The sequence below is a fragment of the Miniopterus schreibersii genome (genome assembly GCF_964146895.1).
Source record: "Miniopterus schreibersii genome assembly, chromosome: 8".
Taxonomy (NCBI): domain Eukaryota; kingdom Metazoa; phylum Chordata; class Mammalia; order Chiroptera; family Miniopteridae; genus Miniopterus; species Miniopterus schreibersii.
Window position 1 is genome coordinate 77748183 of NC_138109.1, and position 20622 is coordinate 77768804.

Here is a 20622-nt window from a genome sequence, read left to right on the forward strand (position 1 = left end):
ATCAATGATGAGAGAATCATTGATCAGATGCAGCCTGCAACCCGGGCAAGTGCCATGACTGGGAATCGAACCCCCATCTCCTGGATTTTAGGTCAGTGCTCAACTGCTGAGCCACGCCTGGCTGGGCTCCAGAGAGCTTTTTAGAAAGCCCAGTCACAGAAGTAAATAATCAGAATCTTAAAGGTTGGGGCCTTGAAATCTGTGTTTTCAAAAGCCTTATAATTGATTTTAAAGTTAATGCTAGCTTAGGAGTGTCAAACATCCAGAAAGAGCAAAATCAAAACTACCAATTCAATAAGTGGTATTTAGGTAAGAGTTTATTGTGTCTATTAGAACAGTTCACAACTGGGAGCTTTCACATTCATAGACTGATAGCTCAGGGCATGAAGTCACAGGATGGTTGATAAAGTAAGAATAAGCTGGGTGTTTAACCTTTATAATGTTTGATTGTTACAATGGGGGTTTCCAGCCCACAAGGGATTAGTTACTGATTATCGTATATCATTCTAGAAAGATGACTTAAGTTTTTTTTATGATTATCAGAGACAGTTACAAGAAGCACCCAAGCTAACAAGTTCCCTTGTTTTGCAGAATAAGCTAAATTAACTTTTACTTATGTGGTTTAAATGGTTTGTCTGCTCAGATAATTTTCAAGTCCAATCTCCATTTTGTATTTAATTTTAACAGGAACCACGGGTAATTTGGACTCGTATTCTCAGTGGGATCCCCACAATAAAAAAAAAATTTAAAAAAAAACCAGCAAATTTTCCATGGGTGTTTTGTGGTGCAAGCTTTATTCAACCTGTGGCCAAGTGCCAACTCAGTAAAGACGATTCCAAGAATGCATAAACTAATAAAAGCCCAAGTGTGCAGAGTTCTGAGGACCTACCTGTATTCAGGGATAAAACTTATATTCAGACAGTTGAACAGACTGTGCAGTTTCCAGACAATTCACTGTGCATATACCATTAACGACGCATATACCATTTCTTCCAGCTACATTCTTGGTGCAAATAGCAGAGCTCTAGGTTATATTCCCGCAATGCAAACATTTGTGGATTTTTTTGACATTTGGTGTATTTTTTGACATCCAATTAGCTGAGAGAGAGACTAATACCTTGGGCGGGGGGAAGGATGGTTATTCAAGAAGGCCACCCACTTCTCACTGAAAATTAGCACAGAAACGAGTGGCACAGGCTGTGAGTGCTAAGAGCTCAGGGGGGAGAGAGATTCTGTAGACTGAGACACTTAAAATTTGGGGCTCAAGTTAAGCCTTGCAGTTAAGGTTTGGAGAGAAAAAGATGACTGAGGAGGGTATTCCTTTCTTTCAAAAATTAACATAATTTTGGAAGGCTTGACTTACTGGAATGAACGCTTGACCTTTCAGGGAGCAGTCAAGTACAATTAGGAAGATACTTTTCATTCAATTCATGAAGTACCTGAATACCAGAATGTATTTGGGCCCTTTTTAAAGACAGTGGGGAAGACTTACCTGTGTGGTATATCAAATTCATTAGAATGGGGTCAAATCTTGAAAAAGCCACCAGTCTATGGCAGCAAAGACCTTGGGAGTCCAGGCTAAGGAGTTGTGGTGGAATGAAAGAAGATAAGGGAGCAAGAAGACAATGCTCCATGCAAATTAAAAAAAGAAGAGAGAAAAAAAGATTGGATCATTTTGCCTAATCAATTAGGAATGCCGATCTTAATCTCAAACCCCAGAACATCTGACCCCAGTCTAACTTTTCACCTTAATTCTCATTACTCTCTCACAGGGAAAGAGAATTATTCATTTTTCCTGAGACGTGATTTAAGTGTATATTTCCATCTGCTGCTACTCTTCCCTTCTGCCCTTGCCCTCCCACCCTTAGGCTCACCTTTTGAAAATTCTTCCTAATCTTAAATGTTTCCTGTGTTTTGAAATCTTCCTTGTCCCATGCAAACTATATATAACCTTCAGTCCAGGTGGATCCCCATAGCCTAGTGTACTTCTTTCTTAACATTTATATTTTGCTTTACATTATCACGTAAAATGTTATCCCCTAACTTCAATCTATATATTCTTTGAGTTCAGGAACTTAGTATATCTTGCTTATCATAATTCCTGGAGCACTTAACGGCTTTGTATGTAATTTGTGCTTTATAAGATGCTTTTTAGAATCGGGTAAATAGTTACCAGGAAATACTGAATAGATTTATCATAAATGGGCCTACTACCTGTTCATATTTACCAAGTAATACAATCTATATGTGTGGATTAGACTTCATAAAGTTAATCATTGCTTATAAGACCTTCTGGCAGCACTGGTGTAGGCCAGGTGTCAAGCACACTCTTTCTGTAGAGGACCAGGTAGGAAATCTTCATGGCTGCTACATGGTCTCTGGCATACATTCTTTATTTGATTTATAATAGGCTATGGCCAGATTTGGCCTGCTGGTTGTAGATGGGTACCTGTGATCTAGACAATGAATCAATCCACTTATTCCTATTTGATATTTGCTTCTTCTTTACCTCTGTTAGCATAAAAGGTTTTGTTTTTCTTAAATTTCAGTTTGTTCTTAGTGAACTATGTTTTCACTGACAGTACCTTCAGTAGACACCCAGGTATGTTCCTCTAATACAATACAATTGGAAATATACAGCACCTATTTTGTGCTGTTTCTTAAAGTCTTTATCTTTTAGATATACCGTAAGTATATACCTGTATTTTAGAGACACAGGGCGGGGCAAAAGTAGGTTTACAGTTGCGAGTACATGAAGCACAGAGCTTATTCGTGCATTTTTTATTTATTATTGTATTATTTTCCATACAAACAACTTTGAACCTACTTTTGCCCCATTCTGTATATACTAAAATATGTACAAATGAATGGATATCTTCTAAAAAGGAAGAAGAAGAAGAGGAGACATAGGAGTAGGTGAGGATATATATAGGTCAGGGGTTGTTGGCAAACTTGTTTTATAAAGGGCCAGGCTGTGAATATTTTTATTTGCACGCCATATAATCTCTATCACGTTAGTCAAGTCTACTATTTATTGTTGCACTAAAGCAGCCTTAAGCAAAATGTAAATAAATGAGCCTGACTGTGTTGTAATCAAACTATTCACAGAAACAGGCAGCAGCCAGATCTGACCTGTGGGCATGACTCCTGGTCTGGGTGAAATAAGACTGCCCATGTGTCGGTCATTGCGGAAGCCCCATGATGGGCACAGTGGTCTTCACTGCACTGTTGTCACCACTGTCATTCATGTTTGAAGTGTTCCTTAATAAAAAGCTAAGACAGGAAGAAAACAAAAAAGGTATCCAAATTGGAAAGGAGGAAGTAAAACTGTCATTATTTGCAGATGACATGATATTGTACATAGAAAACCCTAAAGACTCCATCAAAGTACTACTAGATTTGATAAACGAATTTGGCAAGGTAGGTGGATATAAAGTCAACATCTGGAAATCAATGGCATTCTTATATACCAACAATGAACTTTCAGAGAGAGAACCTAAAAAAGCAATACCATTTACCATTCCAACTAAAAAAATAAGATACCTAGGAATAAACTTAACCAAGGATGTAAAAGAACTGTACTCGGAAAACTACGTGACACTGAAAAAAGAAATAGAGGAAGGTTTAAACAAGTGGAAGAATATACCATGTTCATGGATTGGAAGAATTAAGATCATTAAAATGTCTATACTACCCACAGCAATTTATAAATTCAATGCAATTCCTATTAAAATACCAACAGCATATTTCACAGACCTAGAACAAACATTTCGAAAATTTATATGGAACCAAAAAAGACCCCGAATAGCTGCAGCCATCTTGAGAAAAAAGAACAGAGTGGGAGGGATCACATTACCAGACTTCAAACTGTATTACAAAGCCACTATAATCAAAACGGCCTGGTATTGGTAGAAAAACAGGCATATAGATCAATGGAACAGAACAGAGACCCCAGAAATAGACCCACGCCATTATGGTCAGTTAATATTTGACAAAGGAGGCAAGAGTATCCAATGGAGTAAAGACAGTATCGTCAATAAATGGTGCTGGGAAAATTGGACAGGTACATGCAAAAGAATGAAACTAGACCACCAACTTTCACCATACACAAAAATAAACTCAAAATGGATAAAAGACTTAAATGTAAGTCACAAAACCATAAAAATCCTGGAAGAAAACATAGGCAGTAAAGTGACAGACATCCCACGTAGTGGACTTTTCACTGATACATCTCCTAGGACAAGAGAAACAAAAGAAAAATAAACATATGGGACTTCATCAAACTAAAAAGCTTCTGCACAGCAAAAGAAAACAGCCTCAAAATACAAAGGAACCCCACGGTCTGGGAAAACATATTTGCCAAGGATATCTGATAAGGGGCTAATTTCCAAAGTGTACAAAGAACTCATAGTACTCAGCAAGAGGAAGACAAACAACCCAATTAAGAAATGGGCAAAGGACTTGAATAGACACTTCTCCAAAGAGGACATACAGATGGCCAAGAGACACATGAGAAAAATGCTCAACGTCACTAATCACCAGAGAGATGCAAATTAAAACCACAATGAGGTATCACTTCACACCTGTCAGAATGGCTCCATCAACAAATCAACAAATGACATGTGCTGGCGAGGTTGTGGAGAAAGGGGAACCCTAATACGCTGCTGGTGAGAATGCAGACTGGTGCAGCCACTGTGGAAAACAGTATGGAGGTTCCTCAAAAAATTAGAAATGGAACTGCAGTTTGACTCAGTGATTCCACTCCTAGGAATGTATCCTAAGAATCCTGAAACATTCATCAGAAAGGATATATGCACCCCTATGTTCATAGCACAGTTTACAATAGCTAAGATCTGGAAACAGCGCAAGTGCCCATCAGTAGATGAGTGGATAAAAAAGCCATGGGACATTTACACCATGGAATACTACGCAGCTGTAAAAAAGAATAATCTCCTACCCTTTGGGACAGTATGGATGGACCTGGAGAATATTATGCTAAGTGAAATAAGCCAGGCAGCGAAAGACAAACATCACATGAACTCACTTATACGTGGAATCTAAAGAACTTAATAAACTGATGAACAGAATAGATTCAATGACATGGAAGCATGGATCAGACTGACGAATGTCAGAGGGATGGAGGAGGGCGGGTGGGTGGAGGGGGAGAGAGTAACTAAAGAATTTATATGCATATATGCACAACCCAAGGACACGGACGATGGTGGGGAGAGGGACTGGGGAGGGGGAAGGGACAGGGTGGAACGGGTCATTGGGGAGAAAAAGGGACATCTGTAATACTTCAAACAAAAATAAAAATTAAAATAATAAAGTAAAAATAAATAAAATAAATAGATAAAAATAAAAAGCTAAGACAAGCTTCTTTAAAAGATAGGATAATACAAAGAAAAGACTTGTCATTTTATTTAAATTCATTCATCAAACTCATTTCATCTCTTCTGAAATTATTTCTTACACTAGCTTCACTGCAGACTTCATTGCAACAATCTGAAGAAAAAAACACCAAAATCAAGCAATTGCTTATGAAAACCAAGAAAGAACTGGCAGATTCAAAGCAAGCAGTATGTTAACTCCTCAGTTTCACATTTCAGTACTTATTTATAGTGTATTTATGAACCACCTTTTTTTAATTTAACCAAGATTCTTGTTTTGTAGGAAACTGATCACTTAATGCTTCAAGCATCTTTAAAGGGCGAGCTAGAGGCAAGCCAGCAGCAAGTAGAAGTCTATAAAGTAAGATCCTTTGTACTTTTTAAGATTTAGAAAAAATTTTCCACGTAGAAGTAAGATACCAGTTAGGGATTTTGCGCTAAATATTGTATATTAATCATACACACAGTTGCCCCTTTGTAGCTGCCGGTTTTGCATCCTCAGATTCAACCAACCATCTGCAGATGTGGAGAGCCAACTGCATGCATTGTTCTACACATTTTATATAAAGGACTTGAGCATCCGCGGATTTTGGTATCCACCGGGTTTCTCGACCCAATCCCCCACAGATACTGGGGGTCAATTGTATTTTTCCCCTAAATATTCTTCCTCGGTTAAACACCTCTTCAGGTGTTTGACTGAACTATAACCGTGAACCTTAATAACATGTAGTCTGGAATTTTTTTCATGATTGATTTTTTTAATTGATTTTGATTTAAAGAAAACTAATTTTAAGAAAAATGGTCCTTATTGTCTTTACCCTTTCAATAGTAGATAATTCTGTTATTTAATTATGTTCCTAAATTATTTGAGACTCGTCTCCAAACTCAAGTTTATGTTTAAGGAAAAATCTGTTTAACAAGTGAAGATCCTATTTGCTAGAGCTTAATGGAAAGATTTTGTCCCCAGATTCAGCTGGCTGAAATAACATCTGAGAAGCACAGCATTCACGAGCACCTGAAGACCTCTGTAGACCAGCACCAGCGCACGCTGAGTGCTTATCAGCACAAGGTAGCAGCCCTTCAGGAGGAGTGCCGGGCGGCCAAGGTTTGTGCTTCACCCCGAGGCAGCATGCCACAGATGCTATTACCAACCAGGTAGCACTTTACTTGAGGGCTGTGGTCTGGCTTTTTGGTGTTTCCTGGCATTTAAGACCACCTACTAGGTATGGATACTGGGTTCAGTTCATCTAACCCTAACCCCAACCCCATCACAGCCCTGCCACTTGGATAACTTTTTTTTGCTAAAAAACATGGGTATGTATTGTTTCCATTTCAGCCTTGTTTTGCAATTACCATGTGTAAGAAAGTTACTGTTTTAAAGTTTTTATTAAAGAAGTATTATAGTTCTTTCTGAAAGCTAGATGATTATAAAATAATATTCTAGTAGAATGGCTTTGGGGACTACTTACCTACATACAAAACAGAAATGGTACAGTAGCTTTGTTAGAGGTACAGCTCTTATCTAAGTAATCTTGGCAAAAGGGCCATGGGCGTTTATAGATCACTTCAGCAAAGTGGAAGGCCTAGAATTTAATTTCCCACTCTCTTTTGAAAATTGAAATTCAAGAAGCTTCGTTTCTTTGAATTATTTTTTCTTGTATTTATAAAAAGAGGACATATTATGTGAAAGATCTTCCTAAACTTCCAAAGGCAAATAGTGCCACTATAAAATTTATGGGTAATAAATCTACCTGGTGTCAACCCATGGTCGTTAGCACCAATTCAGCACCAGCAAGAATCACCACTGTGGGGTGTGGTGAAGAAGGAAACTATCCAGGGCAAACAGCTCAGCTGTGATACAGCGTGACTATAAAAACAGTACTGCTATGAAAACAACATGGCTGTGAGGAGGCCCTGGGACCAGGCAGCACTGCACCAGGCCCCTCTTTCCTGCTAGACAGCTCTCTCCTCCTCCCCACTCTGCTTCTCCTTGTGCTGGTCTACGCTCTCTTGTTCCAACAGGCATTGTTGGTGCCTCAGCTCAGGGAGGAAAGCAGGCCTCAGCGGAAAGGGAAAGTGCTCTAAGAGCCCCGCAGGCGCTGACTTACACAAACAGAAGTTCCTGCTCCTGGTCCCTGATGGTCTATCCTCATGCAAATAAGGACTCTGAATCCTTACAGCTTGATTGGTCCAAAAGACACTGTCCTGATTGGTCAGAATAGAGCCACTCTAATTGGTCAGTGAAGAAGCTGATGGGGGAAATATAGCTGCACAGCTCTGATTGGATGGGGAAAGCCTTAGCTCTCTTTGTTGAAACAGGATTCCAGAAACTATATAAGGTCTGGCTCAGATGTCAGAAACACAGCGCAGGCGGGCAGTTCAGTGCAGAGGCAGGTAGGTAGTTTAGGGCAAGCTTCTTCCTGAAGTGCAGTTTTGCATGAGGGGCCTCTATATAAAAGTGAGTGCTAGGCTTGTTTTTTTAATTTTTTTTATTTATTCACTGATTTTTTTGAGGGGTGGAGGGGAGAAGAAGGGGAGAGATAGAAACATCAATTTGTTGCTCCACTTATTACCCATTGATCAGTTGATTCTTGTGTGTGCCCTGACTAGGATCGAACCCATAACCTTGGCATATTAACTCAGGCCAGGGCTAGGCTTTTTTTCTTTTTTTTAATTTGAGCTCTTAGCCACCAGGAGCCCTTCTTAGTAGATATCTTCCTTTTCAGGGTCCACACAGGGAATAAAACATGGTAGAAGCATATCTCTTGTCAGACAAAATTACATCATTCAAAATCTTTTTAAAAAGCGTAAGGCCAAGCACAGTTTTTAGCAAAAATTAATAATCAGGGGCTAAAGAGTGTCAGCCATTTTCCTCATTTTCAAAAATGGATTTTCATCTTAATTCATTAATCTCTGAAAGACAGAAGATCGTATTACAATAGAAAATCCAATATAAAATTTTCTCTCTTTTAAATGTTATAGGTGGAACAAGCTGCTATAACCTCTGAATTTGAAAGCTACAAAGTCAGAGTTCATAATGTTCTAAAACAACAGAAAAATAAATCTGTGTCTCAGGCTGAAACTGAGGAAGCTAAACAAGAAAGGTAAAGTCTGAATTCTAAGAAACATGCAGGGTTTCTCTCCCCAAGGCAAGTTCTCCACCACTTAGGTTGAAAATCCTACTTTGATTTCTTTTGACTGGAATTTTACATGTAATTACCAATAAGAACAGTTTTTGGCTTCACTGTGTCCCTAGACAGCAATAGGGAACCGGCACTGAAGGGCACTATACAAACTCAAAAGTATGTGTAAAGTAAGCAGTGAAATCAAGATACAGGCTTTGAAATACAGGCATAATAATTTCATCGTGTAGGAGAGTCTGGTCACAGTGGAAGTACAGACAGTTACATTATGATTAGGTTTTCCAGTTTGGAAAGTTTGGAAGTAGAAGAATAAGAATGTTTCTGTGAGGTACTAATTCACCACTAATTATGCTAAACAGTAGTTTCTTAACATTCTACTTATTTCAAAATTTTTAAATTAATCATTAAATTTTTATCTAGAATTAGATTTTAAGTTTATGACTATCTCAATTACCATTTCAACAGTGTATTGTTTAATGCTTCTTTAAAACTGGTCTACAAATCACTTTTGTAGATTATTTTAAAATATACTGGGAATAAAAGACAGGGAGGGCATTCTACAGCACATGTGTTTTGTTTTCATAAGCAGAAGTTCAGTGTTAAAGCAGTTTTACATCTGACTCTTATTGTGCTAAGCAGGACTAAATATCCTGCAATATTTGTATGTTTATGCTTGTATTAATTTTTGTTTAGGTGCCTATTAAAAATAGGAACTGTAGGATGAAATGATGAAATATATTCCCTATCAATAGCTCATCTTAAAGCCGAAGTTGAATATTGACACAATATAGAAATGTCACCATTTGCAGGACTTAAAGACTTTTTAATCATGCCAGAATTTGGGTTTCAGATTATATGTTCTTTCTACATTCTCATATGTTACTTAAAAAAAAGAAAACTCTAATAAATACAGTGTATTGTATTAGTTGTGGCAGAATTACCAGTTGGAATTCAAGATCTAGCTACAAAAAGTCCAAGTTCTCCAAGGACTTGTTATCTATAACTTTGTCTAATGTACCACTCCCAGAATGGTTAGCTTAGAACTGTGATTTTTTATTTTTAAATTAATAGCATAGTCTTACGACATAAAATAGGTTATTTTGATGCCTTTTAATGGTCTGCTCCATTTGAGTATGAAACTTTTAAGTTCAAAGACTTTTTGTAGATCTGTAGTGCCTGAGATCTAAAATCTGACTATAATGTCTTTTGCATTATATTGAATCCTAGTCTCTGAATTCTTCTGATTATTATATTTACTTTAGAATCATCCATAGTAATAGCAGGAGTATGACACTGAAAGATTAAAAGTAAAATTTATTGGAAACCACAAAATCATGTTCACCTCTTTCAAAAAAATTTTAAACTGTTTCTTTCTGTTTTAGAGAACACTTGGAAGTGCTGGTTGACCAACTGAAGATCAAATTACAAGATACCCAAAATAACTTACAGATCAATGTGTCTGAACTTCAAACATTACAGTCTGAACACGACACTCTGCTAGAAAGGCACAACAAGATGCTGCAGGAAACCGTGGCCAAGGAGGCAGAACTCCGGGAAAAGTACGATTGCTAACTGCGCTAAGTGTTTGTACCGGGCAGCAAAGTATTTCTTGATTGGAACTCCTCATCTGTTGCTCCTTGGGATAAATACAAATTGAAAATAAGAAATAGATATTTCTAAAGACGTGGTAACTGCGTTTTCTGCCTTAAAACTCTCCCTTTTGATTATTTTGTACTTAGCTTTTTAAAGACAGAGTACTTATCCAATACTCTGTTTTTCCTATGGCCTTCATGGCCAGAATGTTTCTTTTAAAAAACAACACTACCTTCCTAACCATGTATCAAATTACAAGCATTTTTTTCCTTCTCTTTAGTGGAAAAGATGCAGACAGCTGCTAACTGCAAAAAATATGCAGCCTACCTTTGCAGCTCTGTCTTCAACTTGTTACACTTTTATTAATCAGTCTAAATAGACTTTAGTGTTATTGGTAGACTAAATAGATTATTGGGAACAAGGAACCTTGAATTCCTGTCATAAAGGAATTGGGTGGTAATATTAGTTGTATCTTAGATGGAGGAAAAGAATTCTTCATTGAGCATCTTTCATTAAAGATGTAAGGATACTTTATATATGTCAGGTACATAATACATGCCCAATCTTATGCTAATCTTAAAAGTGAAAGGACTTCATTTTCTTGGCTTTTTATTTCTGAAATTAACATACATCTTTTAACTGTGATTTATGTATGTTAATTTCAGAAATCAAAAGTTTCAGGAAAGATCTATCAATTTTCTAACTATCACCAGGATTTACCATGAGATTAGCTTATCCTTGATGTTTACATCAGAAATTTCCAACACTTATTCTTTGCTCTAGGAAAGTTATTGCTAACACAGATAAAGTGCAAGTGATGCCTCTGAAGTAATTCAGTCATTCCGTAAATACTTTTTGAATACCTACTATGTGCCGATTACTCTTCTAAGTTCTGGACAGTGTTCATAGCATTTTGAGATATCTATAGGAGTCTTCCCCCAAAATATTAAAAACTAGTGATATTGTTGCCCTAGCCAGGTAGTTCAGTTGGTTATAGGTCTACCTGGTACACCAAGGTTGTGGGTTCGATCCCTGGTCAGGGCACATACAAGAGGCAACCAATGAATGCATAAATAAGTGGAACCAAACTGATGTTTCTCTCTCCCTCCCTCCCTCCCTCCGTTTCTCTCTCAAAATCAATAAGTAAAAATTTTCAAAACCAGCAACTAATTATATTGTTGCTGTCTGCCCTAGTATAAAGAAATAGCCTTTTCTTTATAAACATTTTAAAATTCATACTTTCCTGTGAGATTTTTTAAATGTCTGCAGAGAAATTAATAGGGTGACCAGCTAATACCTGCATTGCCCAGAGGACCCAGCTAATATAAACACCCCAGTAAAAGCTGGGACAGAACAGTGAACTTGCATCATCACAGTTCTAGTTCCAGGTGGGGCTTTAAGCTTCCAGCTCTCTCAAATAGGTAAATTAAGAAGTGTCACTGAAAACTAGAAGCCTTACCTAGCTCTAAAATGTAGCTTTTATCTTCCTTAGAAAATTGTTGTGATAGCTAATGGTTCTTCCTTTACTTGGTAGATATTGAACAAAATGCTTGCAGGAAAAACACAGGTTTCAGGGGTAGCATTATTTACTAGCATTCTCTAAACTCATTAATTGATATGAATTTGGCAATTAAGATACCTTTTCTGGGCCTAGCTGATGTGGTTTAGATGGTTGGAGCATCATCTCATTCACCAAAGGGTCTCAGGTTTGGTTCCAGGTCAGGGCACATACCAGGTTGTGGGTTTGATCGCCAGTTGGGGTGCATATGGGAAGCAACCGATCAATGTTTCCCTCTCACATTGATGTTTCTTTCTCTCTATCCCTCTCCTTCTTTTCTCTCTAAAATCAATAAAAACATATCCTCAAGTAAGGATTTAAAAAATACCTTTTCTGAAGCATGATAGTTTTATTGCATATGTCTCCCTTTAGCCACTAAATCTTGTTTTAAAACCTTATGTGATGTCCATATGTGTAGCACATACAAACTAGATCTTGGAAAGCTACATGCTACACTGTTAATGACTTTTACCCCTGGAGTTGGGGTTTTACACTGCAAGGGTAAGAAGTGAATAAAAGAGGGCTTTGACTGTTTCCTAGAACTGCTTTTGTATTGTTTGAGTTTTTATGGTAGTGTACCTGTGGATACCTTGTGTAAAAAGAAAATGTTTTGTTTTACGAAAGCCAAACATAGAACATCAAAACTACAACTGAGCCATTAAAAATAGTAATTTCCAAATGGTAGGTCCCTTGCTAGTACCAGGCTGACTAGGTAAAAATCACATGGAAAAGCGCTAAAAGTAGACGATTTATAGGACCACCTTCGGAGATTCTGATTCAGTGGCTCAGGGAAGAGAGCTAGATGTCTGCATTTTAGTAGGGGAGCTGAGTAGTTCCAAAGTACAGTGAAACTCAGCAGCAACTATAGTAAGCTAAGTCTGTATTTCGAAGTGTGTTAATTTGCTCAAAAGGGGATCTTTAAGGCTTTCTTCATGAATCAAAAGATAGTGTTCTTTTTTTGTGTTTTCAGGGAAATAGAAAAACGATATATTAATCCTGTATTTATATGAGCTACCACATAAGATAACCCAAAGTGCACTAATTAAAAGTATAATTTTTTGTGTTCTAAATATAGTGCTGTTTTCTGATAAACTGAAGGAAGTTTCTCAACCAAGTTTCCTCATCTGAACTATGGAACACAGTAGGATTTCAACTAGATGACAGCCAGTGTCGTTCCTCCCTAGGTTGTTACACAGCTAGTCACTTATAGATGCATAGGAGAGAAGTTCATTTATATCTCAGGGCTAATTCTCTTGCACGACTCAGTTAAGAAAGGCTGAGTCAGCATCTTAAGTTGAAAGATCTTGTATGAATTAAGTACCTCTCACCCTTCAGGTTATGTTCCATACAGTCAGAGAACATGATGCTGAAGTCTGAACATGCACAGACTATGAGTCACCTGACATCCCAGAATGAGGTCCTTCGCAACAGCTTCCGAGATCAAGTGAGACATTTGCAGGAAGAGCACAGAAAGACAGTGGAGACTTTGCAACAGCAGCTCTCCAAGGTGGAAACTCAGCTTTTCCAGCTTAAGAGTGAACCAACCACAAAAAGTATGTATGTGCACATGGAAGTGATGGTTGTTCATGTTCTCATGTATTTATGTCACTCAAATATATTTTTCACAAATGTCTAAGAAAATAGAAAATTAACTAGGTGATAACCAGTGTTGATTCTGTGATTAATGAATTTTAGATTTGCTCACTGAGAAGGTATTTGAACCACTGGAACCATTCTTGATTGTAATGAAACCAGCCTGTGTAACCTGAGAATACTGATGTTCATGTATTTGTCAGCCTCCTTGCAAGAGAGTATTTCCTTTTTCTGACTCAAACATACTGTGTCAATCTCACATGTGTCCAGTTTCCAGTATTCACTAGATCTATTTGGTGTTCTTCACTGTTACAGAGTCATCAAAATATATATACTTTTTAATTAGAAATATTAAGAGAGCAAGAGGCTTGGAAACACCCAAGCAGCACTGAACTTGTAGGATTGCTTGGCCAGTACAGCTCTTCCCTTTCGAATTTCTCATTAGTTGGAGTTTTAGTTCAACCACACCCAGTCTCATCCATTCTGTTTTCTGGAAGAGATGGAAATCTGTCAGCCCAGATGAGGCTACATTTTAGTATTAAGTATCAGCTTTATACTTAACAATGTTTCCCATGGGAAAATATCACCAGGGCTTTGTCAGTTATAAGTCACTGGGCAGGGTCAGAAACCAGCTTTAAGAAAATTTAACATATGCCAATAATCAGCACAGGAAGTAATCAGCTGGGGAAACACTGGTTGCACAAAAGATTGTAATCTAGGAATCAGCAGTAGAATAAGCAGTTAGGAAAATAACAGAAATCCAGGAAAATGCCTCAACAAATGTTGCCAGAAGGCTAATGTTTGAAAGAAAATGGGAGGTAACTTCATGGAATGGAAAATAAATGAAATTTGAAGTTAAAAGACCTGGGTTAAAAGTCTGATCCCTGACCCAACTATGAGACCCTAGGCAAAGTCATTTACTTTTTCTGAACTTCCGGTTTCTTGGGATTCATAAAATAATATGTTTGAAAATGTCTTACCAACTGTACATTTCCATGCAAGTGTCCATTACCAGCAAGCAGGAAAGCTTTGCCCATGAACTAGTGCTGATTAGTTCCCTGCCCTGGATTCTAAGGTTCTTGTCTGAACACTGAAGATGTGAGCAGATGATGGTAGGAATCTCAGTAGAGGTGAAGGTATAGGGCAGTGATCAACAAGACCATCTGCTGAGCAGATGTCAGCCAGTGCACTGTGTCAGAAAGGATGCCGCTCTCTGAAATACCTAATCCTCAAAAAGAGCTGGAATCTAGTTGTAGAATTTTACCAATATTGAGCTCTCTATATTATGAGCTTTGTGTTATCTAATAGTTTATCTTATCTAGCTGGTAGCAATTAATTTATAGTGTCTGCTGAAATTACTTAAGTGGTTAAAAGTTCAGTAACTAAATTTTTGGGACTACTTTAGAAATTATTTTTTATACATCATTTCCTTTTTTCTTCTATTTATTCAAATTCCTTACCATATCATCTAATCACTTTAATTTTATTGTGTTTCTGTGTTAATGCTGAAGTTATCAATTTTAAACACTCTCTCACTTCCCCTTTTTAAAAAAAATTCATAGGCCCAGCTTCTTTCCACCAACCTGTGAAGAACCTTCGAGAAAGGAGAAACACAGACCTCCCCCTTCTGGACATGCATAGTGTAACCCGGGAGGAGGGAGAAGGAATGGAGACGACTGATACGGAGTCTGTATCTTCCGCTGGCACTCATACACAGTCTTTAGAGCAGCTTCTTAATTCTCCTGAAACTAAACTTGGTATGTTTCTCTGTTTAAGTATGTTTTTCTTATTTAATTCAACAGTCCTGTCTTGTTAATATTACTCTAAATTATAAGTGCTTTTTTTATCTACTCCAGTAAAACTCCTTTCAGTATTCCACCTTTTTCAAATGGAAAACTTCCCTGCAGGATGAAGGAAGGAAAAAAAATTTTAAATTAAAATTCTGCCTAGGCTTGAGCCAGAAATAGATGGTTGGAAGTTCTATAGAGGTACTAGAAAACATGATAAATATTCTCTCACCATTCCAAGAAACAATTTTATTCTTCTTATAAAGTAGTAGTGCTAAATGTGCCTTCTTAAATATAGTGAAGTTTTGGTGTATTTTATTCTTACCTATAATGAATACTAACTAATATTCACAATTCAGGGGGAATCTGTCATCTTTCTGAAGTTTCAGGATCTGGAGTAGTAAAGACTCTGTATCCACAGTCACTGATTATGATGTGGGCGGAAACTTCAGTCACAGTTCCTTCAAGGGAAGTGAATGGTGGTGAGATGGAGGTGTCACTATAGAAGTGGCAGTAGACACCAGAATCAGACTTGGCTTTGTGGTTTTGCCAGAACTACTTATTGACTCTGAGCTTGTTTCATCATCTGTAAAATGTGAATAATGATACTACTCCACCTCATATAAAATTCTTATGAGAGTCCATGATACGAGTGCAGTAAATGTTAATACTTTTTTCATTTATAAGTAAAAGGACACAAGCTCTTGGAACATTGATAGATTGAGGAGGTTAAATGATAAAACTAATAAAACGATTTATAAACAAAAGCCTAACACATTGCAGAACTGGGGCTCATAGAGCTTATATTCAATTAGATTATATGCTTTACAATAGAGATTTCTTACTTGTGTTATATTCAACAGGTAACTTTCTAATTGTGTTATGAAGTCTAGAGAAATGGGAAAGAGAGCGGACCTATGTAATATTTCAGGGTAAAATATCTGTACTAAGATACTTTTCTTATTTAGAATCTCCATCTGTAATCTTGATTTTGAAAATTAATTACTGGAACAACATCTTACAGAGCCTCCTTTGTGGCATGCTGAGCTTACCAAAGAAGAACTGATGCAAAAGCTCAATTCCACCACCAAAAGTGCCGATCACTTAAACGGCCTGCTTCGGGAAACGGAGGCAACCAATGCAATCCTCATGGAGCAAATTAAGGTAAGGCCTAAAACCTGCTAACAAGAAAATGCGCCAACTTGGGTTTCTTGACCCTCTACACACACTTATCTAAGTTTAAAAGTTCACTTATCAGGTGTATCCATAACATCTTGATTCCTAATGGTATTACAGTCTTGAACTCAAGAAATATTAATTGCCTTTATATCTATTACATAGATACTATTTTAATTCCTACTTTTTCTAAGAAACCATAATAGATTTAGAAACTAGATGTTCACAAGTCATTATTCCACATATCCTTAAGTAAAACTCAAATAGGTATAGGTCCTTAAATTTGAGAGATAAACCATGGAGCATTTCTTACTCAGATCATTCCGCTGATGTATACGGCACTAAACTACATTTCACAGATGGCAAAATAGCTTAAGAAGTTTTTTCTCCTTAAAGACACCAGAAACATGTAGGAACAAGGTAGATTGTGGAGCAGTTGAGGGTTACGAAAATGAGATATTTCCACCCTGGCTCAGTGCTGTATCGACTCTCCAAATATAGTCACACTACTGACTGAGTGGTGCTCATGAGCCAGGCCCTGGGTTTTACATATATTATTGTATTTAATCCTTGTCATTGTTGCCAAACTCAAGAAGTTTGCTGCTTAGGGTGCTCTATTCAAAAAAACAAGTGGTTGCAGGTAAGGTAGTTTCACTTACCTGCAACGAGTAAAGGAGACGACACACACGTCCAGTTTTACATCCCCAAGGGAGGCGTGGCCAAGGCTGCCGCTCACTGCTCCGTCAGTTACATGTTGATTTCTCCTTTGCACTTGGCCACACTTAGCAGGTCAGGCTCCTGTTAAGCTCATCCTGTTTACAGCTGGTCTGCAAAATACTGTGCTACATTTTAACATTTAGCAGGAATAGCATTTAGTAAGAACCACGCAGACCTTGAGACCTTGTCCTATCTAACAAAATCACTGGAGAGAGTAACTAAAGCTGATAAATGGTGGAGCAAAATTCAGACTCCTGGCTTTCTGAGAAGCACATGCTTCTGCCCTGTACCATGCAGACCCCCAGTAGTCCTTGTCAAAATAACTTTTTTAATGCTGAGTTATTCAGTTATTTACAGTACATTAACTATGTTATGACATCCCATCACTAAATACTTTGGTATGCAACTCTATAAAAAACATTTTCCCACACAGTCAAAACTATCACATCTGACAAATCACTAACTAGCCCCGTGAACCTAAGTGACTATTTAAATATTTTATTTCCTCAAGTATACATTCTCACATGATTTCTTAGACCTTATTGTCACTTTTTAGTTTTCTATTTTTATTTTTATTTTTTTATATATCTTTATTGATTTCAGAGAGAGGAAAGGAGAGGGAGAGAGAGAGAAACATCAATGATGAGAGAGTCATTGATTGGGCTGCCTAGACCTCAACCTGGGCATGTGCCCTCACTGGGAATCGAACCCCAATCGCCTGGATCCCAGGTCGACACTCAACCACTGAGCCACACCCGGCCGTGCTTATTGTCACTTTTTAAAAATGACCCTAAGTTTTAGGACAGAATTGGCTAACTTTCGTAGACTAACCTATAAAATGAAGTAAAACAATATATATATTTTTGTTTTAATCCAGAAATCTTCCTCTAAGACTAATGTCCTACCATCTTCCTCATATCCTTTACTCCCTTTTCCTGTTAGTATTTTAGATTGTCTTACATTCCAGAATTTTCACTATCCTAAACTCAACTTTGTTTTGGTTAAGTGCTGTTCATCATGTCAGTATGATTTCGCTGTGTACATCGCAACTGCCTGGGGTTCTGGGAGCAGGGCAGGGAAAGGGATTAGTGGTAGATACAAATGTTCACCTCAGCCCCTGCTTTTAGACTCTGGCTTGCACTCCTTACAGTGTGTTTGGCAACCCAGAGCCCTGAGCCCACTGGCTTAGTTCCTATAGAGGGTAGAAGGTGGAGGGAGCATCATGGTACCAACCTATGTAGACTTTACACAGTCCTCAGTGTTTATCCCCAGTTTCCATGGTAACCTGTACTCCTCAGACAGGAGATCCTGTTTCTGTGGGATCCATTCCGTCCTCTTGTCTGTGGTACCTGGTCAGCAGCTGGATTGAGTCACTGGCACTTCATCTTTCCTACCTTCTGCGAATTTCTTGATATTTCTCTCGACACTTTTCTCCTCTCCTAGGCTCTCCTTTATTGTCATTTTGGGGGCATTTCAGGGGAAAGAGAAGAAAAATGCATGTGTTTAGTCTGCCATGTTTAACCAGAAGCTCCTAAAACCCACTTTTAAGTCATTTCTCTAATACCAGCTTCTCAAAAGTGAAATTAGAAGATTGGAAAGAAATCAAGAGCGAGAGAAGTCTGTAGCCAACCTGGAGTACTTGAAGAATGTCTTGCTGCAGTTCATTTTCCTGAAACCAGGGAGTGAAAGAGAGAGGCTTCTTCCTGTCATAGACACGATGTTGCAGCTCAGCCCTGAGGAAAAGGGGAAACTTGCTGCAATTGCTCAAGGTAGGTGAAGCCAGGTCTTAAAGCTTGGTTTATAACTTACACTACATGTTCCCTTGTGGTTGAGACTTTGTGTGTGTACTTAAAATCTTTTTCATAACACTATGACTTAAAATTATAATTTTTAAATTTTGTTTATCGACGTTTCTCACTCTCACCCTCCCTTCCTCTCTCTGAAATCAATAAACGTATCCTCAGGTGAGGATTTAAATTAAAACAAACAAACATCAGAATCCATTGAATCTAGGAAGAGTAAGAATTGTTTCTTGAAATACTCCAGGTGTATGTATGGATGTTGGTTATCTGTCTGATGTATCAACTTCTGATATAAAATGTGGGGTTTTTTATAGGTTTGGGTTGCAAATGTTTGAGAAACATTAGCTTAGGGAATGAGGTTATCCAACTCTGGCAAGCGACATTAAAATTCTTATAATAAACACCCACTAAGGGCCCAACTTGCACCCCAAGCAAGTGTTATGAGCTACTAGTTGCTGCCTGTTACATATCTATGTAACAACATAAAGTGCCACATTAGTCCCAAAACAAGTGACATGAAGAAGACACTGCTGAGAAAAGTATTGTTGCTCTACTTGCAGTGTAAATGTTAACTCACCCTGCTCCCTGCTTCCTAGATCCCAGCACCGCTCACAGATTGTACTTGAGATACAACTTGTGATAAATCACCTTTGCTCCCCAGATGTGTTAATTATATAGTACTTCCTTGTGCAAAACTGGAATCTCAGCTCTGCTGCTCAAGCAAGAGCTAAAAGTTGCTCTGTACGTCTTCACTCCCCAACTAGGTTATAACGTACAGAGCTGTATATTGTTACATACATACCAACGTCTAACACTGTAGACATAAAGAGGAAAAAAGCCAGCAAATGCAATGGGAAAAAATGCAAAGACTGTCATAAGCTTTTGTTTTAAAAATTTCACTCGAGAATATGTTTTTCTTGATTTGAGAGAGAGAGGAAGGAGAGAGAGAGAAACCCACCAGTTGCCTCCACATGCGCCCTAACCAAGGATCAAACCTGCAACCCGGGCATGTGCCCTGACTGGGAATCGAACCCGGGACTTCTCAGTGCACAGGTTTGATGCTCCAACCAACTGAGCCACACGGGCCAGGGCTATCATACCCTTTTGGGGTCATCTTCAGACTGGCAGGAAGAGAATTCATCCTGACACTTGCGGTAAGTGCCCGATTGGATTTGTGGAGGGTATAGACCCTTTTCAGGAGAGAACAGTTGCTCAGGGCAAGGACAAACGTACTGTACCTCGCATGGCTTTTCTCTCGTTATCATTTACTTAAGGAGATGGATAGCTGCCAGGACAGTGACTGCGTAGAGCAGAGTCCTGCCAGATCTGAGAACACAGCTTAAGTTTTATTGTGTCACAAGACTTATACTCAGAGTATATAATTTATTCCAGATAAACACACAACAGTCTCTGCATTTTGTTAGGGAAATGTTTACAGTCACCTAGCTCTCACTGTTCCTGGGAGCAAACCACCTCCTCCTCTGATTGGAGAAAGCAGTCAGTGCCCAGTTGTTTATTCCTAAATAAAGAATATCCCCTCCTCCAGCTTTCTAGAAGCTCTTCTTGCAGATTGTGGAAGACAGACTACAAGGCTTCCTGCCCCCTTCATCCCTCCTCCGTGTGTCTGCCTTTATGTAATCCTCTCCTGTTGAATGGCCAGTAGACTGCCTAGTGGCTTGTTTGTAGCCAGTAGAATACAGCAAAGGTGGGAGGATGTCACATGTAGGTTGCAAGAGACTGTGACTTCTGTCTTGCTAGCGGACTCTGCCTTCTCCACTTACACACCTTATTGACAAAGCTGTCATATTGGAGAGGCCCATGTGGCAAGGAACCAAGGCCACCATTCCAGCAGCTCTTAAGGAA

The 20622-nt window shown here is 38.3% G+C and overlaps 1 protein-coding gene across 1 annotated transcript in view; it reads left to right on the forward strand.

Moving 5' to 3' along the window:
• The window catches only part of GCC2 (GRIP and coiled-coil domain containing 2), a 69838-nt gene that overhangs the window by 45573 nt on the left and 3643 nt on the right, over positions 1–20622 (forward strand). The window contains exons 14-22 of the mRNA XM_081146029.1: positions 5479–5579; positions 5674–5751; positions 6358–6495; positions 8373–8494; positions 9916–10092; positions 13020–13237; positions 14840–15034; positions 16089–16228; positions 18525–18726. Coding sequence (XP_081002155.1) covers positions 5479–5579; positions 5674–5751; positions 6358–6495; positions 8373–8494; positions 9916–10092; positions 13020–13237; positions 14840–15034; positions 16089–16228; positions 18525–18726 — 1371 coding nt within the window. The remainder of the gene's footprint in view (positions 1–5478; positions 5580–5673; positions 5752–6357; positions 6496–8372; positions 8495–9915; positions 10093–13019; positions 13238–14839; positions 15035–16088; positions 16229–18524; positions 18727–20622) is intronic.